Consider the following 20270-nt stretch of genomic DNA (forward strand, 5'->3'; position numbering starts at 1 on the left):
TAACTACGTTCGGCTATGGTGAGGTACGTAACAGCCCGGATAACTACGTTTAAGTACGTTTAACTACGGATGAATAAGTTTCAGCCAAGTTGGACTAAAGTCACGCTCAAATGGCTACGGTTCGCTCAAACTTTTGTGCATGTTCAAAAGTTGAAGAAAATTGCAAGTTTGGAATAAGTTTTGAATACGTTTTGACCACATTTTGGTACGGATTAATACGACTACTCTGAAGTACGGCTAAGGTACGGATCGATACGGATTACTACGTTTCTGTCCGTAGCTAGACGTAGCTATCCGCGCCGTATGTGTGACTGGGGTATAACTTGCTTGAAATTTCCCGAAGATAAGCATTTTCGTCTTAAAACTTACAGTTATTTTAACTATAATAAATTCTTAGATATAAGTATTTGATATAAGTATTCTATTTATGAATATCGACTTTAACATCAATTATAGGTACCGCCATTTAAAAACACCCCAAGGTACGTTATCTGTACATTGTAAATGTTTTTAAAGTACAGTAATATATTTTCTGTAATCTACTTTTGGCACTAAAAGTTTCTAAATAGTACTGGTAGAGCCATTTGATAGTTTAAATTAGCTCAATCTATATGTGGAAATACTTCCAGAATGCACCACACACGTTCTAAATAACAAAAAATGTTCTCGGGTGAATGTGCACCTGGATCCCTCGAAGTATTTTTTAGTACACATATTAGATTAGAAGCCTTAGATATGCCGCTGCCAGGTATTTTAAAAATCCGTATCGAAACAGAATTTTATTACTGTTCTTCTTTTTCTTCATAATGATAATACTACTAATAATAATAATAACAATAATTATTATTTTTACGCATTGGACGGAAAATCATCATTTCATCAAAGAAATTTAATTACTTATATCATATTCAAAAGCGTGTTAGATCATATTCAATATTTTTTCGTAACTTAATTAAGAAACCTTATGTATCTCCTGCTGATCTGCTGTGCTAATTACCCTATAATAAACAACTATCATGAGCTGCAGATAAGGACATACTTGCATATTGGTTCTTGGGCAGCTCACATATACAGTGGAACCTCCTTAATCTTAATCTGAAAACCTCTCTAAACCGAAGAATTATTTTGTCCCGATATTCTTTTTCATTCTATAGTGTTAAAATACCCTTGTAATCTGAAACATCCCTAGTCCTGAAAACCGAACAATTTTTTTTTGATTTTTTATATCAAATTACTTTAAAATTTACCGCTCTAGTCAGAACTTTTATCAATGTTTCTGATATTAATATTACTTATTTAACACATCCATGTGTTTATTTAGCATTGATCTAGGTCTTTAATTAACTTCGTCAGTAACATAATGATAAAGCGTCCGCTTAGTGTGCGAAAGGCCTTTAGTCCGTTCAAAGACAACAATATGGATGCAGTGACGCCACAGCTTTGCGCTCAGAAATCTTTCCACAGTTTTTCCATTCATATACTTTTTATATATTATAAACTAGATGCAATACTTTTGAAAGATTTTAGCGTATAAACATTCATCAATATCAAGCGTACTCACATCCCTTAAGGCCAATGAATAGCAGCATTGCGAAAAGGAGTTGTCATCTGAGATGGAAATATTAGTAAATAAAATGTTATAAAGCGTTTCACGCACTTTAAGGTCAGTAAATTTGATTAACATTACCACAATCACTTTCTTGTCTTTTCAGTAAATTTGATTAACATTACCACAATCAAAAATGATCTACAGATAATGTTAGATACAGTTGGCAGTGACCCAACAGAACACCTCTGCGAAGAGGAATGTCACAAGGTTGCGAATCAAAGTCTCCTCAATCACGGCTGTCCTCTCCTCTGCCATTCGTAAGTCAACCAGGCAAACAATTTTGACACTTGCAGTATTTGAATTTGAACATTGTTTAGCATAAACGTTTTTAAAGGCATACTTAATGGTAACATTCTATCTCATGGTATTTTTAGGACAAAAAGCACTGAGCAAAACACGAGTTTAACTATCACAACATTAGTTAAATCCTAAACAGTATTCAATATTCGACTATAAGATGAACAAGGAAAAATAATGAGTTTAGAGAAATTCTTATTCAGGAAGAAACATGGAAGCTTTTCTGTTTAAATTCTACTTTCAACTGTAAAGTAATTTATAAGATCTAAATCTTATCGTCACCTAAGCAGATATTGTACGCGTTTTCCGTAAAGTTCTTAACTATTGTCTATAACAGCACTCAAATTAGCTTTTGGTTCAGACTAAAGTTTTATGGTAGAAATTTTTGTTTCCTATCCGCTTTAATTAAGAACGAGGCTTTACAGCATAACGTATTCTAAAAAGGAATTATATATAACATAAGAAACCAGAACTCGAGTTTGTAAAATAGAGACTGGAGGTTTTGAGGCCGGTCAAAACTAGCATGTGACATTTTGTTTTTAAATATGCTCAGTTTTGAAATTGACCATTGACAAAACTGCATTCTAAGACCGGTCTCGGAACAGTCTATTACCTCGGAAGATGATTAAAATTTACATGTTTTTCCATTATTCAGGTTCCAGGAACTTGTCCATCACTTCCACATTGTACCAGAAAAAACTACACCCTCAAAATAGAAACACTCCCATTACCTGCTGACGGTCGAATACACTTTTGTTTTTATGCTGTTTAAATAAAAGCATATCATAGATATTAAAGCTTCTTCTTCTTTGTGTACATATGAACTCATTTGATTGTTTTGATGTAATTTCGTTATTATTATCTTTAAAAGACTAAACATGAGTTATAATATTTTCACCAGTGGCGTAGACCAAGTACGAAAATTGGTTTGATCTTACATGTAAAATGAATAAACATTATTTTCATCTGATGTCTTTTCAATGGAATTCCGCAACACTGAACATTGTCAAAAAAATGTTTTCACTCATTAAAAAAAAACGCACAAAATAGAATACAGTAGAGATACGCCTATCTTTTGTCCCAGGTAAACCTTAAAAATAAAGTCTGTAATAAGATACTTCGGTAGAGTAGAACGCATTCACGTAACATAACAGCAGTCTCGATTTGACTGATTCTTTTTAAGAGAGGTAAGGAAATATGCAACACCCCTCAAGTCCCCTAGCACCGACTGAAGCGGAGTTCTATTATATGAGCCGTGCCATGGGAAAACCAACATAGTGGGTTTCTCTAATTCCATTAGGCTTTAAAAGCGAACAGCATGGAGCCTGACCAGACTGCGCGGATGCGCAGGCTGGTCTGGATCCATGCTGGTCGCAAACCCACTATGTTGGTTTTCTCATGGCACGGCTCATATTAGGAATGAATCTACGTCATGATCCAAAAGGACCAAAAATATCACAACACTGAGTCCAGGTACAGACAAACATTTTACATCCACCACGCGTCAACTAAACAAACTGTAGTTATGATAGTTAATAAAATCTGTAAACAGACCCTTTGGAAGCATGGAACGCAACAAAGAAACATACTAGCAAACTACAACGGATAATTTGGAACTGAAGACCTTTGATCGGGTAATAAAGTCTTTGAGACGATTTAAGCCTGTTTATGTAATATTAATCGAAACTATTTTTAGATTATGTTTCGACAACTTGGTATTTTATTCATATGGAAGAGGTATTTTTGTCTTTAGTTAGAAGTGTTGTAATTTATAATTTTCTTATCATGTAAAGTACTAAATAGAATCAATATTCAAAAATCCAAACGGGTTAATGCTCTATTACCCCCACCAACTACAGGCCTTCGGAAATATGTATCAAATGACTTAATTACTGATGAAATCAATGAAACTAAAAAGCAAATAATATCCTTTATTCTGAGTCATAACATTTTTTCAGTCAGGATCAGAACATTTATCATGCCGGAACAGAGAAACAACAAGCATCTTTCTTATCGTTGCTGGAACAAAGAAGCAACACATATCTCTATTCACAGTTGTCAGATTTACTTTTGAGATAAATCATCAGATTTACTTTTGAGATAAATCATCAGATGAGCCGTGCCATGGGAAAACCAACATAGTGGCTTTGCGACCAGCATGGATCCAGACCAGCCTGCGCATCCGCGCAGTCTGGTCAGGATCCATGCTGTTTGCTTTTAAGGTTTATTGGAATTGGTGAAACTGTTAGCGAACAGCATGGATCCTGACCAGACTGCGCGGATGAGCAGGCTGGTCTGGATCCATGCTGGTCGCAAAGCCACTATGTTGATTTTCCCATGGCACGGCTCAGATTTACTTTTGAGATAAATCATCAGATTTACTTTTGAGATAAATGATATAATAATGAAGACAGAAAAGGAAAAATTATTTTATTTTGTATAAATGGCTGTTCGAAAAACCTACTGGGACTTTGAATATTCGACTTTTTCCTTTGTGGCCCGATTTGTCGGAGCTTTCATTTTTTGTTAACATGCATTCTACAGAGAACAACCATTAGAAAGAGAATGGCCGTGTGGGAACTAGAAGGGGTTTAAGGGAGGTGGCGGGGTTGTGGAGTGAATATATATTCTGGTCCTTAAATTGAAGTACATATGATATCTATCTACGGCTTCAAAGTCAATGAATAATCTGACCTCAATTCCAGGAAAAATACACGCTTTGTTCGTGATAATTATTACAAGAGTTTCCATACGACATATATTCAGACTCCAAATTATTATTACAATTTGCTTTCTATTAAAAGAGGTCGTATAATCTTCAATACAAATCGCTCGCTTCGATCGCTGATTACACTAAATACCTCTAGAAAGTTTAGAGCAATTTAAGGTTGTATAGTGATTTCAAAATTGCATCATCTACGAAATAACATGAAGTTGCGTCCCTTGCAAATAAATAGTAAGCCACAACTTGATCTTCTATTGGTTTTCCCTGAACATAACGAGAATATCATGTGACTGGAACATGGTGGAAATAAGGAGCGAGGGTAAAACTACCTAGCGATATAGATACCAATTTACACAGCGTTATTTTTTCTGTTAACTAAGCTTTTCCTGTTGGACCTGCGTGCTATGTTTTACAAGATTAGACTGCCTTTGGAACGCTTCTATAAGAAATAAGAACACATTCAAAGATTCACATAACATTTGATCTCAACAATTAAGTTTTTGTCTATTGATTTAACATTGAAATGTTAACACAACTGAGACCCAAATGTATACACTGTTAAGACCTAAACATTTTCATACTTGGGACTAAATATATATACGATGTCGACCTTAATATACGAACAATTGAGACCCAAATATATACACTATTGAGACCTAAACATTTTCATACTTGGGACTAAGTATATACACAATGGCGACCTAAATATACACAAAATTGAGACATAAATGTATACACTATTGAGACCTAAACATTTTCATATTTGGGATTAAATATATACTAAATGGCGACCTTAATATACACACAATTGAGACTTAAGTACATACACAGTTGAGACTAGATTTATGTACAATGGCGACCTACATATATATACAAAATTCAATCCTTAATATTTACATAATTGCAAAGAAAGACATATGAAATATCGTAATTTGCAAAACTTCATGATAGAATACGGCACATATTAACCCTTATCATGCTGAACACGACTGATTCTGCCTTTGCGACCAGTGCAGATCATGATAAGCCTGCGTATCCGTGCAGTCTGATCATGATCTGCACTGTTCGCCATTCTGTCTGTATCCTTTTGGTATGCACCCCTTTTAATTTAATTTAATTGTACTGTCAAAATCAAAAAATGGACAAGTTCATTAAAGTAATTTAGCAGGGTACTGATGAAATGCTACAAACAACAGGATTTGACAACACAAATTCGATATTACAGTTTATTACAATGTCAAAGGGAGAAAATTGACAAAAGTTGCTTTCTCATTTTTGAACAGTCAAATAGTAAATATTGTGCTATATTCAGCAATTGTCATAAATCAAATTAAAAAATATCACAGACATATAGTCATATAAACAGACTTAATTTCTGTCACAAACAACTGGTAGATTACCGATACGTCATATGTCATCATTGACATGTGATATGATTATGTGTGTGTTTAAATGTATCCATGCGTGTTTGTCATGTGCGGTGCCCCACAGCGATGTTTTTTCTTGCTTGTCTGTTTGTTTTTCTGTGTATGTTAGTATACACACGTTTGTTTTTCGTTAATTTGTACGTGCGTGTCTGCGACGTTGCAGGAATACTACGTTTAAGGAACGTGACTTTCCCTGTTTAATATTCATCCTTGCTGCACCTTCAGCCGACATCCAACCTTTATATCTACCCCTTACCACCCAGCCCCATTTTCTGTATTTTGCATATATTTACAATATACTTTTTGTTGGACTTTTGAAGCAACCCGTCTACAATATATTTCCGTTACAGCTTCTTTTGTTGTGGGCCTACTTTGCGATGTACTGTTTTATGGCTTTGTTTTGGGTGCTCTGTGCTTCCGGGAAATCCACCCTTACCTTTTATCTTTTTTAATTTCTAAATAAGAGAAAATATCAATTTTCTTATTACAAATCTGGACAGCAGCAGAATATATGACCGTAGAGTTGTGCTGGCGACTTCTGGTGGATATCTCAGTTCCAAATCTGTGCTGTGGCCAGGACTCCTGTTGATCTGTAGTATTTTGAAGCCAATCCTCCCTCCTTCACGAAGTTGATGAGTGCTGGCCTTGTCTGTGCTTGAAGCTTCTTCTTTCGTGCTGCATCTAGGCCGGCAGCAATTTCGCTCAGGATCTTGTCATGTCCCCATCTGTATCTTCCGTCCGTCAACGCTGCCCTGCAAGAAGACAGAATATGCTCGAGGTTCGCCGGCCTTCCGCAAAGCTTACAGGTAGGACTTTCACTGAGGTTCCATGTCCGCAGGTTGGTTGGTGTTGGCAGTACATCATACACAGAGCTCAGCAGAAATCCTATCCTATGCTGGTCCATCTTCATCATATCATTCCATGACACATTCCTCGCCTTGACCCTTTCCCATTTTAACCAACCACCTTGCTTCTACATAAATACTGCAGCCGCTTGTCTTGTTTCCTCCTCTGCTGTCCGGACTTCCTTCTGTTAAAAGTATATCTTGATTAAGATGTTTTCTCGCGGACCAACTGATTAATTTATTTTCAGGTTGCCACAGACTTTAAACTTCACAGATTTAGGCAACCAGTCAATTATTATCAATTTTTGTTTGTTTATGACAGCTTTGTGTTTTTGACGTTTATCTGAAGGCGTGTCCCTTTAATATGTTTTTCACATGTATATTGGCATTTTAAATTATGTACATTCATGTAACTTTGTATACATGTCTTACAAACTATTCAAATATTCTAGCTGCAACCAGAACTGTATCTTAGTGGATCTGATGATGATGGTGATGATGGTGATGATGATGATGATGATGATGATAATAATAATAATAATAATAATAATAATGATACTAATAATAATCATAATGATGATAATAATTATAATAGTAATAATAATAATAGTAATAATAATAATAATTATCTCCCGTGGATTTCAACATATATTCGAAAACCCGCCCGCTCAGCTCAGTAGGGGAGCGTTGGTCTACGGATCGCGGGGTCGCGAGATCGATCCCCGGGCGGGGCGTATGTTCTCCGTGACGATTTGATAAAATACATTGTGTCTGAAATTCGTCCTCCACCTCTGATTATTCATGTGGGGAAGTTGGCAGTTACTTGTGGAGAACAGGTTTGTACTGGTACAGAATCCAGGAACACTGGTTAGGTTAACTGCCCGCCGTTACCTGACTGAAATATTGTTGAAAAACGGCGTTAAACCCAAAACAAACAAACAATCACATCGGCTAGGCATTTTCACACGGAGACCTTGGCTGCAAAAACGCCCTTTCCAAACAAGATTATAAAGATAAAGCGCTGTTTCTGGAGGATTTTCTAGCTTCAGAGCTGCAAAACTAACACGATTACTACAAAGTTCTAGTCTAACTTTACAAACATAATTACTGCTTAACATGTAGTTCATGACATGCACAGGCATACCCATTTATTATCGCACCTCAAAACTATGCTGCACTTATTTTTCAAATAATGGGTCTTGTGCCTGGTTCGTTAAACGTCATGTTTGATGCTTTTCAAGTTACCCAAGCTCCTTTACTTCAGCTTTTTGTGTTTCTTCTATTCATTATATATAAATTTGCTTGAATTAAATGCAATTGAATTTCATAGCAACAAAGCAACTAATACATTTGGAAAATTTGGATCTAAAAAGTCATCTAATATAAGTGCTCTAGCATAACATACTATCAATCGTAGTTCGACCGCTTAGCTCAGTAGGGAGAACACATATCTTTGGATCGTTGGGTCGTGAGTTCGATCCCAAGGCGAGATGTGTTATCTCCGTAACAATTTGATAGAAAGCATTGTGACTGAAACGATTCGCCGTCCCACTTCTGATGTTCATGGTAGTTGGCAGTTACTTTCTTAGAAAAGGTAAGTGTTGGTTCAGAATCCAGAAAAGAAGCCCACGTCGTGGCAATGAATACAATGTATAATATTATTGAAAAAAAGGCGCAAATTAAAGCAACTGTCCATCGTAATATTTCGAAATCAATTGCATGTACATAAAACATGCCGTTCATCAGTGGTTAGTTCAATGCCATAGACTTGTAGAATAAAGCGAGGACAACTGGTGCAGTCATGCTCACATCTTTAAATATTACAAGTTTTGCACGTTCTTATCTGATCTGCGTCAGACATGCAATCATGTACCTGAGGCCCTGTTCTTAAAAACACGTTCGCAGAAATCGCACCAGACTGAATTTCTATCGTCCACAGAACCTACACTTGTCATTGTAATTATCAGCTTAGTTTTATAAAATGGCTGCAGATCAAACTTTGGTTTTATTTATTTTCTCAGTTTATTCCACAGAACATTTGGTTAGCCACAACTAAACATATTTTACCTGAAAGCATACCAAACATTATAATGGTTCCATCAGTAAATCACCGCAAAACATGGGCTATTAAAAGCAATCAAGGTACTGAACGGAGAAGTTTTGCATATTCTTAAATTTGCATATTCTTAAAGCATTTGACCATCAGTTATGACCTCATAGCCAAAGGTCATGTCAACGGGACAACAACAGAAGCTGAATTAGTGGAAAAGAAAGCTTACCGACGGATAAACAATATTTCGCTTCGATAAAGAAATTTTTAAACGATCAAATAAACATCAATTAATTAAAATTTGCAGATTGTCTATTTATGATTTTAAACGAAAGCAACTTGCATGTAAGGGCCTCGTCTGCCAAACTGAAAAATCTTATATAACGCAAATTTCACTTCAGATTTTTATTCTCTGTTGGACATAACTATTTGGATAAAAGGTAAATGATAAGTTTATCATTTATTACGTAGTGTCCGGCGCAGTTTGAAAAGTAATCGTGCCAAATCGTGAATCGGTTATGGTCTTTACCGGTACCGATATACGCTTGCAGTTACAGATCAAGTATTCTGCTTAATTAAGGTAGTTCTGCACGTTTGATAAACCGGAAGTGATGGTGTTACGTCATTTATCCGGAAAACGTAGAAAAAAGCCTTGATTTGGCGTACGGAAATGAAAATCAGTTTATGAATTAATGGCAATCCGTGAGTAAATTTATTAAAATAACACTGTTACTATCTTTCTAAAGTTGATATATGATATTTAAACATCTGACACGTTAAAATAATTAAAAATAATGTCTTAAAATTAGCTTGAAATAGGCGGTTCACTTTAATTGGCCAAATATCTCAAAAATAGGCACATGGACCTATACATTTTATTTCACCATATTATAGGCCATATGTTTATTTACGACTCTGAGATGTTTCATCAAAATCTACATTGTAGAAAAAATCATATTCGCGAAAATGTGATGAGAGTTGCGATTTTCCTGTAGACTCCCATTATAAAATATTGCGTGAGGTCAAATTTTTTCACATCTGTCAAGCACAAAATCAAGCACACGACCCTATCTTTTTTTATTTGCTGTATTTTCTTAGTATAGTCCAAAGTTTTGAAAAATCAGAGTTTAATCAAATTCTACATTGGAGAAAAAATTTCGATACAAACGTGCAGAACTACCTTAAAAGAATGTAGAATATTGACGAGGGTTTTGTCTGTGAAGTAAAGGCCTATTTCTGCAGTAGAAAAGTAGAGAAAAATAGTTATGTTTGATACAAAAAATGAATATAGAAAATAATGTAAAAATGGAAAAATAATAAAAAGAAGAAGAAGAAGAAAGAAGATTTTTCTTGTGTGTTTTGAATCAATTCAGCTTAAAATATTTTTTAAATATGTTTATTGTATATTAGAATAAAGAAGGTTTAGGGCCAACCTTAAAATATATAGTATAATATTTTACCTCCCGGGACAAATGTCATTAAAGGCTGGGTAAAATTAACATGTGACTTTTATTCATAATAACACCATTGTTTCAGCTTTCAACAGTTTTACAATACATCTGTAATCTGTACAATAGTTTGGTTTAGGAACGGACACAAATGAAGTTATTCGATTCTTCAAGAACTTGAAAGCCTTCCTAATTCTACTAGAATATCGTATCCATATACACAACAATGTAAAGCATAATATTTGTTTATTGTAAACGGAACAAAGATATCTAGTGTACCTACATTTAAAAAAACAAACAAAAATATCAACAACAAAACAGCATTAACAACAACGAACGGTACACATCAGGAAATAAAAATGCCACACATTTCTACAGAAATAGATTTAATCTTTATTTCAGCCTTTCAAGATATAACCCAAATAAACACAATAACATGATAAAAGTATATAGCCTTTCTTTGCACTAAAAGAACAATAAGACATCAATTTACAAATAAAACTAAACAAGCCGATCGGTAACACCGATGGATGCTCCCCGAAATTACTGTAGCATAAGGGACTTTACCAAGTTGTGTTAAGGAAAATTGTGCCCAGCAAGAGTTGTAGGGCTTTAATACTGCACTCCCTCTCACTGAACTCTATGAAAATGTAAAGTATCAAGTCAATACCTTATATTGTATTCGAGTTCTGCCACAGACAAGTTTTTCAAAAAAGGGGGTTAATTAAAAAATTGGACCCGCTACATTTATGGTTCTTTGTCACTGCACTTCTCTCACTGACTTCTACGAATATGTAGGGTATCAAGTCAATACCTTACATACTATTCAAGTTATGCCCCAGATAAGGTTTTCAAATAAAGGGAGATAATTAAAAAAGGCGGCTAATTACAATTACCCTTTCTTGTCATTGTACTCATTTTACTAACCTCTATCAATAGGTAAAGTATGAAGTCAACACCTTACATAGTATTCAAGCTATGCCCAGGACAAGATCTTTAAAAGAAGGAACATAATTCAAAATAGGACCATCTAGAGTTATGGTTCCTTGTCACTGCACTCCCTTTCACTGACCTCTATTAGTATGTAATGTATCACGTCAATACCTTACATAGCATTCGAGTTATGCCCAGGACAAGGTTTTCCAAAAAGGTAGATAATTCATAAATGGGACCATCTAGAGTTATCATTGTATAAAGTTAGAACTTGGTACCTTCAATATATTTTAGGTTATCCTCCGGACAAAAAGTGTTACGGACGGACGTTCCTACTTATGGGTACCTATGTTGCCATTCTTTTGTTCTCTCTATTGTTTTTAACAACGTAAAAGAAAAATAGCCACATAAAAAAACTTACGGAATGATTGACATCAAAGAAAAAGTACAGATACCTATTGTTCCTATAGCCACCTAAGCATGCAAATGTGGGCTCGGAAAGACGAAAGGATGGACGAACTGACGGGCGGACGTACGTACAAGGTGGCGATTATATGCTCCCCACCACGCACCCACTTTCGGGGAGCAAGAGCAACAAAAAAGGCTGCTGTTTGAAAAAATTAAGAAATTTGAATGGGAAAAATAACCACTAAGCGTACAATGGAAAGTTTGTATATCCATTTAATCGGATCAGACTGATAATGTAATCATCAACCCTTTTTTAGAGTTGTATAATACAAACAAGTCAAAACAAAACAGAAACAATAATCTCATACGTATGTACATACAAACCACTTTTATCTTCAGGTAACAATGAGGGTACTCTTCATAGCTCTTATTTTACCAGCTCTGGCATGTGCTATTCCGCAAAAGAGATTCCTTTTGGACAGCCTGTGTAAGTACTTTTGCAATAAAGCCATTTCACATATACACCGCACCGGAAACGAGTTCGAAACGAAGCCGTGATTTTGTCGTTTCGGAAACGGTTTTGGCTTTCGCATGTTCACCGAATTTTTATTCAATGTTTTGGGTAAAATGTGAAGTATATAGTTATATAAATGGAAATCATGTATGAAAACAGCGGTACACTTTCGAATCGAATTAGGTAATAATCCAACTAGGAATTCAATTTGTTTCTGTTTCGCTTTAGTATCCATTTCAATTTTAGTTTCGGCATTTAAGTGAAATTGCCTATTTGTTATAATCATAATGCTTACTGATTGTTCATTTAGGTTTAGATTTCGGTGTATTTGTGAAATGACCCTAAAAAAATCTCATGTTTGGACCTAATAATCCCCAAATAGGAAAGACAAAATAGGTTGCTTGACTTTTTGCTTGACTGTCTTAACAAACAGCTTTTATCTAATATATACATTTCAGTAGCTGTAAAAATAAGCGATTTAGTGGTCAGTTTCATATAATGAACATATATTTACGTAGAATCATGTAACTTGAAACGATTTGAAGTGCGTTCACGTATTTATACATTTACATTTGCCAAAACTTTACATAATTTTACAAAAGTTATTGTAGGGATGAAATTAAGATATTATTCTTAAATTCAATAGAATGCACAGTACATGTACATTGTTTGGAGACTTTTGGAATGATGTTTCAATTTGTATATAATTCCATACAGAGTATAGGAATCAGACATGCCTACCTCAGTATGTCTAGATTTTTCCCTACCCGAGGTACAGCCCGAACTTTTTATTTATGCTGTTCCGAGGGTTAGGAAAACAGTTGTTATTCGCAGGAACACGTCAAAATAAATCACAGGTACAAAATAAAATAGATATAGGCATTTCCTAACATTTTGTTTATAGTTTATAAGGATCTAATGTGTCTTTTTAAGACTCACTCCATATTGAATGTAGTCACAGTGTATTCAATAGAAGGTAAACTACACACTGTAACAAGGAAATTCATTGATGGAAGCATCAAAGACGCTGCCAAGTGTTGTGTCTGAAGTACATTTATTGCAATATGAGAAATTACCTAATCATTACTGTATTAGACTGACTGGTTATAAATTATCAAAATAAGCACATAATACAATATATGTTATATACTGTTAAAAACAGTCAAGAAGAAACATAGTAAAAAAGTATTACCATGCAATACAAATCCTCTACCTGCAATGACATTGACATTGCGAGTAGGTGGTCCCTTTACATACAAAATTAAAGTAATTATTTCACCAACTAAGGTCAACACCTGTGAAAAATTCTTATATGCAGGAGCATGTGTATGAAGTTTCACATAAATGCAGTTTGTTGGGAAAATGTTGAAAGTTTGTGGTTTACAGAAACCATATTTTTATCATCATAATGTAATGAATGTTTTCTGTTCACTGATAAAGTTCCATGGATCTTAGTCACCTACATTATAGATTTCAGGATTCAGATTATACACAGCAGTTTCCGTTGTCAAAGCAACCAAAATTTTGTCCAATAAAAGAATGATATAACATGCGTAATCCCTATATTGTCCCTATATACAAAGCAAATGTCATGAATCTTTCTTATATACTTTTGGAATATCATAGAATTCAGTATTTTTCGGACGAACGGTAAACCTGAAGTGCTCTTTGGTTGAACCGTAAGGTTACTAGGAATATGTCAGTGTCTGGATTCAAATCTAATATTACAAGAAATTTAGCAAGCATAATAACCCACTGCCAAAATGTAGAAAATGTTTTAATGAAAATCTTATTTTAGTTTGACAGGAATGGACAGATACAAAAACAAACTATTAAAGTAAAAAAAAAGAAACAAGTAACAAGATATAATACAATCAGAGCAATTGACTAGTAATATAGAATTAATCAAAATATAAATTCAAAAAGAAAATCTATTTGAAAGTCTCTGATGCTTTGATAAGTTATGGTACCATGGCTTTTGGTATTTCGATCTAATCACAATTTAATGAAGTATAAACTTGTCACTGACAAATTCTGGCGACAAATAATAGCCCTTTATTGCACACCTTAGTTAACAGTGAATATCTGTAAACAATGAGTACATGTATATGATACATAAGCAACAAATAGGGATGAAAGTCAAAGGTTAGAATCAAGATGAGTTTATAAAGTATTTAGAAATATTCTGACCAGTAGAACATGTGGTCACAAATAGGAAACTCTATGCTTCAAAGTTAAGGTAACCATAACAATTATTTAAATACATGTATACAACTGTTAAAGGAATCTGCAAAAATGTGCGCATTCTGAAATTACATCACTGTACTTATCAACAAAGAAAATAAGGCAAAAGGTTAAAAATAATGTGGTACTTCCTACGTTCATTTCAATATATATGCTTATTGATACCTTTCTTTAATTTGTTAACAGGTTTTTCAAGGCATTTTATGCAGGCGAAGTGTAATGTTAAGTATTTTAATTTTTTTTAATTATCTTCGAAGGTTAATGTAAAATACATGCGTAATATATAAACAACGCTTCCTTGTCCGCAATTCACGCGTTGCATTATGGTATATCTGCGGTGTGTTCTATTTATTGAATACGAAAAAGCGCTATACCATTGTATCAGGTAAGTAGGTCATACTAAGGTCTTGACTTGAGGTAACCTCCCTTATCAATAAATCGGATCAACATTTTGACGATATTTTCAATAAAAAAAATATTTTCTGCTCTACAAATAAGGAGAGGAATGACAAATAACAATGTTTTATATTACAAAATAAGTTGCATTATATACATTTTTTATGTTCTCTTTTTGCCATTTTTTGTTTATTCACTAGTCTACTGTGCAATATCTTGGGTCCTTTAACAAACTATTTACTGTGTTCAATTTATCGTTTCGAAACTATTCATAACCATCTTTACATGGTCCAAAATAAAAGTGTATCACAGATACTCGACGCCGACTCCTGGCCTAATTTTGACCTAACTTGCTTGAAATTTCCCGAAGATAAGCATTTTCGTCTTTAAACCTTAGATATAAGTAACTGACATAGGTATTTTTATTTTAGAATATCGACGTAAACATTAATTATAAGTAACGCCATTTGAAAGCATTCCGAGGTACGTTATCTGTATTTTGGAAAAGTTTTTAATGTACAGTAGTATTTATTTTCTGTAATCTATTTTTGGCACTAAAAGTTTCTAAAATGTACTGGTAGAGCTATTTGATAGTTCAGATTAGCTCCATTTTTATTATGGTAATACCTCCAGAATGCACCATACACGCTCTAGATAACAAAACTGTTCCTGGGTGAATATGCCCCTGGATCCCTCGAGGTGTTTTTGCGTACATACTCTAGAAGCCCTAAATATGCCGCTGCCATGTATTTTAAAAATACGCATTGAAACAGAATTCTATTTCTGTTTCTTTTCTTCTTTGTTATGATTATTATTATTATAATGCACTGGACGAATAAATACCATTTCATCAAAGAGATTTGATTATCTATATCATATTCAAAAGCGTGTTAGAAAATGATCATGTTCAACATTTTTTTCTTATCTTAAATAAGAAAACCTTTTATATCTCCTGCTGGTCTGTTGGAAACCCCTTCCTGCGCTAACTACCCTATAATAAAAAGCTAGCTAAGCTATAGATAATGGCATACTTGCATACTAGATCTTGGGCAGCTCACTTATACAGTGGAACCTCCTTAATCTTAATCTGAAAACCTCTCTAAACCGAAGAATGATTTTGTCCCGATATTTTTATTCATTCTATATTGCAGTGTTAAAATACCTTTACAATCCGAAACCTCAATACTCCTGAAAACCGAACAAGTATTTGAGATTTTCATATCAAATTACTTTAAAATTTACCGCTCTAGTCAAAACCTTAGTCATGATTATCAATGATTCTGATGTAAATCTTACTTATTGTTGACACTTTCGGGTTTATATAGCAAAGGATCTAGGCCTTTAACTAGCCGTTTCGGTAACATAATGATGAAGCGTCCGCTAAGTGTGCGAAAGGCCTTTAGTCCGCCCAAAGGCAACAAAAAGTATGGATGCAGTGACGCCACAGCTTGGCGCCAGCATTAGAATAGGGAAACAGGCTAAATCTCTTTGATGAAATGGTCTTCTCTCATACTCTCGTGCCGAAGAATACCATATGAAATCAGGTGTCGTTAGTGAATAATATTAGCTGTAGAACTTGTTTTGCAGTCGACCTAAATAAGAATATTTTGAAATATTGCATAATTCCCCTTAACAAATGGGAACAGACCCTGCCGTCCCTAACTTAACCATAAGTAAAATAGAGTTATTGCACAGAAACGTCCAAGGACTCCAGTTAATATAGATATAACATTTACGCTGAACGCCAAGCACGGAACTTGGCGTGAAAATTATTGGTAAAGGGGTTATTCCTAACTGTACGTATTGATAAACATTGATGACGATTGAAAATGTTTTTCCCTTCGGTTAACTATATCTTTCTGTAGTCAAAAGAGATATAATCAGACGTTCAAAAAGATTAAAAAGACCGATCCACATTTTGTCCATTTATATACTTTTTCGATATTATAAAATAATTGCAATACTTTTGAAAGATTTTCGCGTACAAAATATTCAATCAACATTAAGCGTACCTACATCCCTTAAAAACAAGGCTGAATATTCAACAGGGAAAGCCACGTTGTAAAAACGCAGCCTCCCCAAACGTAAACCCAGCACGCGGACGCGCACACGACCAACACACACACCAAGTAAACACACAAGGACAAAACAAAAGAATAAAGGAACACAGTGGGGCACCGCCTTGGAACGGTCAGTGGCAAAACCACCACTGGGGAGCTTAAACCGGTTTATGGTGCACCTAACCAAACTCTTACCCCCACCGTGTTCCAAAGTCACAAAATTGTAAATAAAAGATATCCCCGCCAGGTAAAGGCCAATGAATAGCAGCATTGCAAAAAGGAGTTGTCTTTTGAGATGGAAATATTAGCAAATAAAATATTATAAATCGTTCCAAGCACTTTAAGGTCAGTGAAAAGCAGCATTGCAAACGGCGCATTTACATTAATAAAGGTCTATCGTTGTGTCATTTTGTACATGATAAAATTGCGAAACAAGAGGGCTAAAACTGCCCTAGGTCGCTCACCTGAGTAAACATGTTGACCTAGTGACCTAGGTTTTGACACCACATGACCCAGTTTCAAACTCGTCCGAGAAAAACATTCTGTCAAAGCTTCATGAAGATTGGAGCAAAATTGTGTCCTCTAGAGTGTTAACAACATTTTTCTTCAATTTTGCCTAGTGACCTAGTTTTTGATCCAAATTGACCAAATTCTTAACCCATCAGAGATTTCAATGAGACTAATATTCGTACAAATTTTCATTAAGATTGGACCAAAAATGCGGCCTTTTGAGTGTAAACAAGCATTTTCGTTGATCTGACTTAGTGACCTACCTTTTGATCCCACATGATACATATTAAAAAGTGCCTAAGATTTTATAAAAACAATCTGACAAAATTTCGCGAAGAGTGGAGCCAAAAAGTGGCCTTTAGAGTGTTAACAAGCTATATTTTTAACAAGCTAAATTTTTTATTTGACCTAGTGACCTAGTTTTTGAGCCATGTGAGCCAGATTCAAATTCATACATGATTTTATGATTGCAAACATTCTGACGAAGATTTATGAAGATTGAAAAAAAAATGTGGCTCCTAAAGTGTAAACAAGCTTTTTCTTTGATTTGACCTGGTGACCAATTTTTTGACCCCACGTGGACTAATTTCAGATTTCATAAAGACAAGCATTCTGACCAGGTTTCTTGCAAATCAAATGAAAATGCAGCCCCTATTGCATACACAAGGTTTTCTTTGATTTGACCGGGTGACCTAGTTTTTGACCCCAGATGACTCATATTCGGACTTGACCTAGATTTTATCAGGAAGATCATTCTGATCAAATTTCACGAATATCCTTCAAAAATGCAGCCCCTATTGCATACATCACACACCTTTAATCTCCTTATCAGTTGAAATGTGTTGATTCAGAAGTTTAAAAAAGGAAAAAAATAGTTTGCCTGTGAACCAAACAATATTTTACATATGAAATCTCGGGGAATCCCACGTTTCGACAAATCGGCACAGACATAACTTATGATTTTTACTGGCTTTCCCGCACGTTTTTTCCATAAACGATAAGGCGGCTTTTTATTGGTCCAGGGAGACATGCTTAGTTTGCACATAAAGTGAAAATAAACGGCGGCGCCGAAAAATAAATTATAACTATCAGCATTATCAAAGGCTCTGTTATGTTCATAACGCTGACTTTCTTGTCTTTTCAGTAAAGTTGTTTGACAATACCACAATCAAAGATGATCTATGTATAATGATAAATACAATTGGCAGTGACCCAACAGAACAGCTCTGTGAACAAGAATGCCACAAGATTGCGCTCCAAGGTCTCCTTGATCATGCCTGCCCCCTCCTCTGCCATTCGTAAGTCGTTCAGTCAAACAATCTTGACACTTGGGGTATTTAAATTTGAACATATTGTTTAGCATAAACGTTTATAAAGGCATACTTAATGCTAACATTCTATCTCATTGTATTTTTATTATTATAATAAGCAACATGTTTGGATGGACACAAAGCACTGAACAGAACACGAGTTTAACTATAACTTTAAATCACAACATTAAAATATTAAATAAAATAATTAAATATTAAACGCTGATCTATATTTAATATTTGGCTATAGGGTAAACAAGGAAACATAAGGCGTTTAGAGAAATTCTTATTTAGGAAGAAACATGGAAGTTTTTCTGTTTAAATTCTTCTTCTAACTGTAAAGTTATTTATCAGATCTTTATCTTATCGTCACTTAAACAGATATTGCACGCGTTTTCTGTAATCTTCTTTAACTATTGTCTATAACAGCATTCAAATAAGCATTTGCTTCAGATTAAAGTTTTAAAGTAGAAATTATTGTTTCCTATCCGCTTTAATTAAGAACGAAAAGCTTTGCACTATAGCGCATTCTTAAAAGGAATTATATATAATATAAGAAACCAGAGCTCGAATTTGTAAAATAGAGTTTGGAGGTTTTGAGGCCAGTCTCAAAACTGTAGCATGTGTTTTGTGTTTTCTATGATCAGTTTTGAAATTGACCAATGACGTGACTGGTCTCGAAACAATTTCATAACCTCGGACACATGTCTAAAATATACATATTTCTTCATTATCTAGGTTCCAGGAACTTGTCCATCACTTCAATATTGCACCAGGTACATGTACAACTACACCCTCAACATAGAAACAACACCTATTACCTGCTTGATGTTTGAATATACTGTTGCTTTATGCTGCTTAAATAAAATCATATCATAGATATTATAGTTTTTTATTCTTTGTGTACATATGAATAGACTCGTTTCATTGTTTTCATGTAATTTCATAATTATCACATTTAAAACAGTAAACATGTGTTGTGATATTTTCACCAATGGCGTAGATCTGGCGATCAAGTGCGAAAATTGTTTTGATCTTACGTATAAAATAAATAAACATTATTTTCATCTGATGTCTTTTCAATGGTTTCCATTTTCCAGTTCCGTTATATTGAAAATTGTCAAAAAGATAATTTTCACTCATTAAAAATCTTCAAATGTGAAATTTTTAGATATATTTTACACCAAAAGTTAGAAACCATTTGTATTGTCGAACAAAATAGAATATAATAGAGATACGGCTATGTTTTGTCCCAGGTAAACCTTATAAATAAATCTGTAATAAGATCCCAAGCGTAGAACGCATTCAAGTAACATAATAGCAGACTCGGTTTGACTGAGTCTTTTCATGAGAGGTAATGAAATATGCAACACACATCACCCCTTAGCACCGTCTGAAGCGGAATTCTATTATATTACGAATGAATGTACACCATGATCCCAAAGGACCAAAAGATATAACAACACTGAGTCCAAGTACAAGTACAGACAGACG

At 34.5% G+C, this 20270-nt stretch overlaps 1 protein-coding gene across 1 annotated transcript in view; it reads left to right on the top strand.

The window, feature by feature from the left end:
- The window catches only part of LOC123531550 (uncharacterized), a 52538-nt gene extending 32882 nt beyond the window's left edge, over positions 1–19656 (top strand). Inside the window, exons 5-7 of the mRNA XM_045312610.2 lie at positions 12142–12229; positions 18611–18764; positions 19515–19656. Coding sequence (XP_045168545.2) covers positions 12142–12229; positions 18611–18764; positions 19515–19581 — 309 coding nt within the window. The 3' untranslated portion in view covers positions 19582–19656. The remainder of the gene's footprint in view (positions 1–12141; positions 12230–18610; positions 18765–19514) is intronic.
- Positions 19657–20270: the final 614 nt, after the last annotated feature.

Source organism: Mercenaria mercenaria, chromosome 11 (genome assembly GCF_021730395.1).
Source record: "Mercenaria mercenaria strain notata chromosome 11, MADL_Memer_1, whole genome shotgun sequence".
In the NCBI taxonomy this organism is placed as follows: Eukaryota; Metazoa; Mollusca; class Bivalvia; order Venerida; family Veneridae; genus Mercenaria; species Mercenaria mercenaria.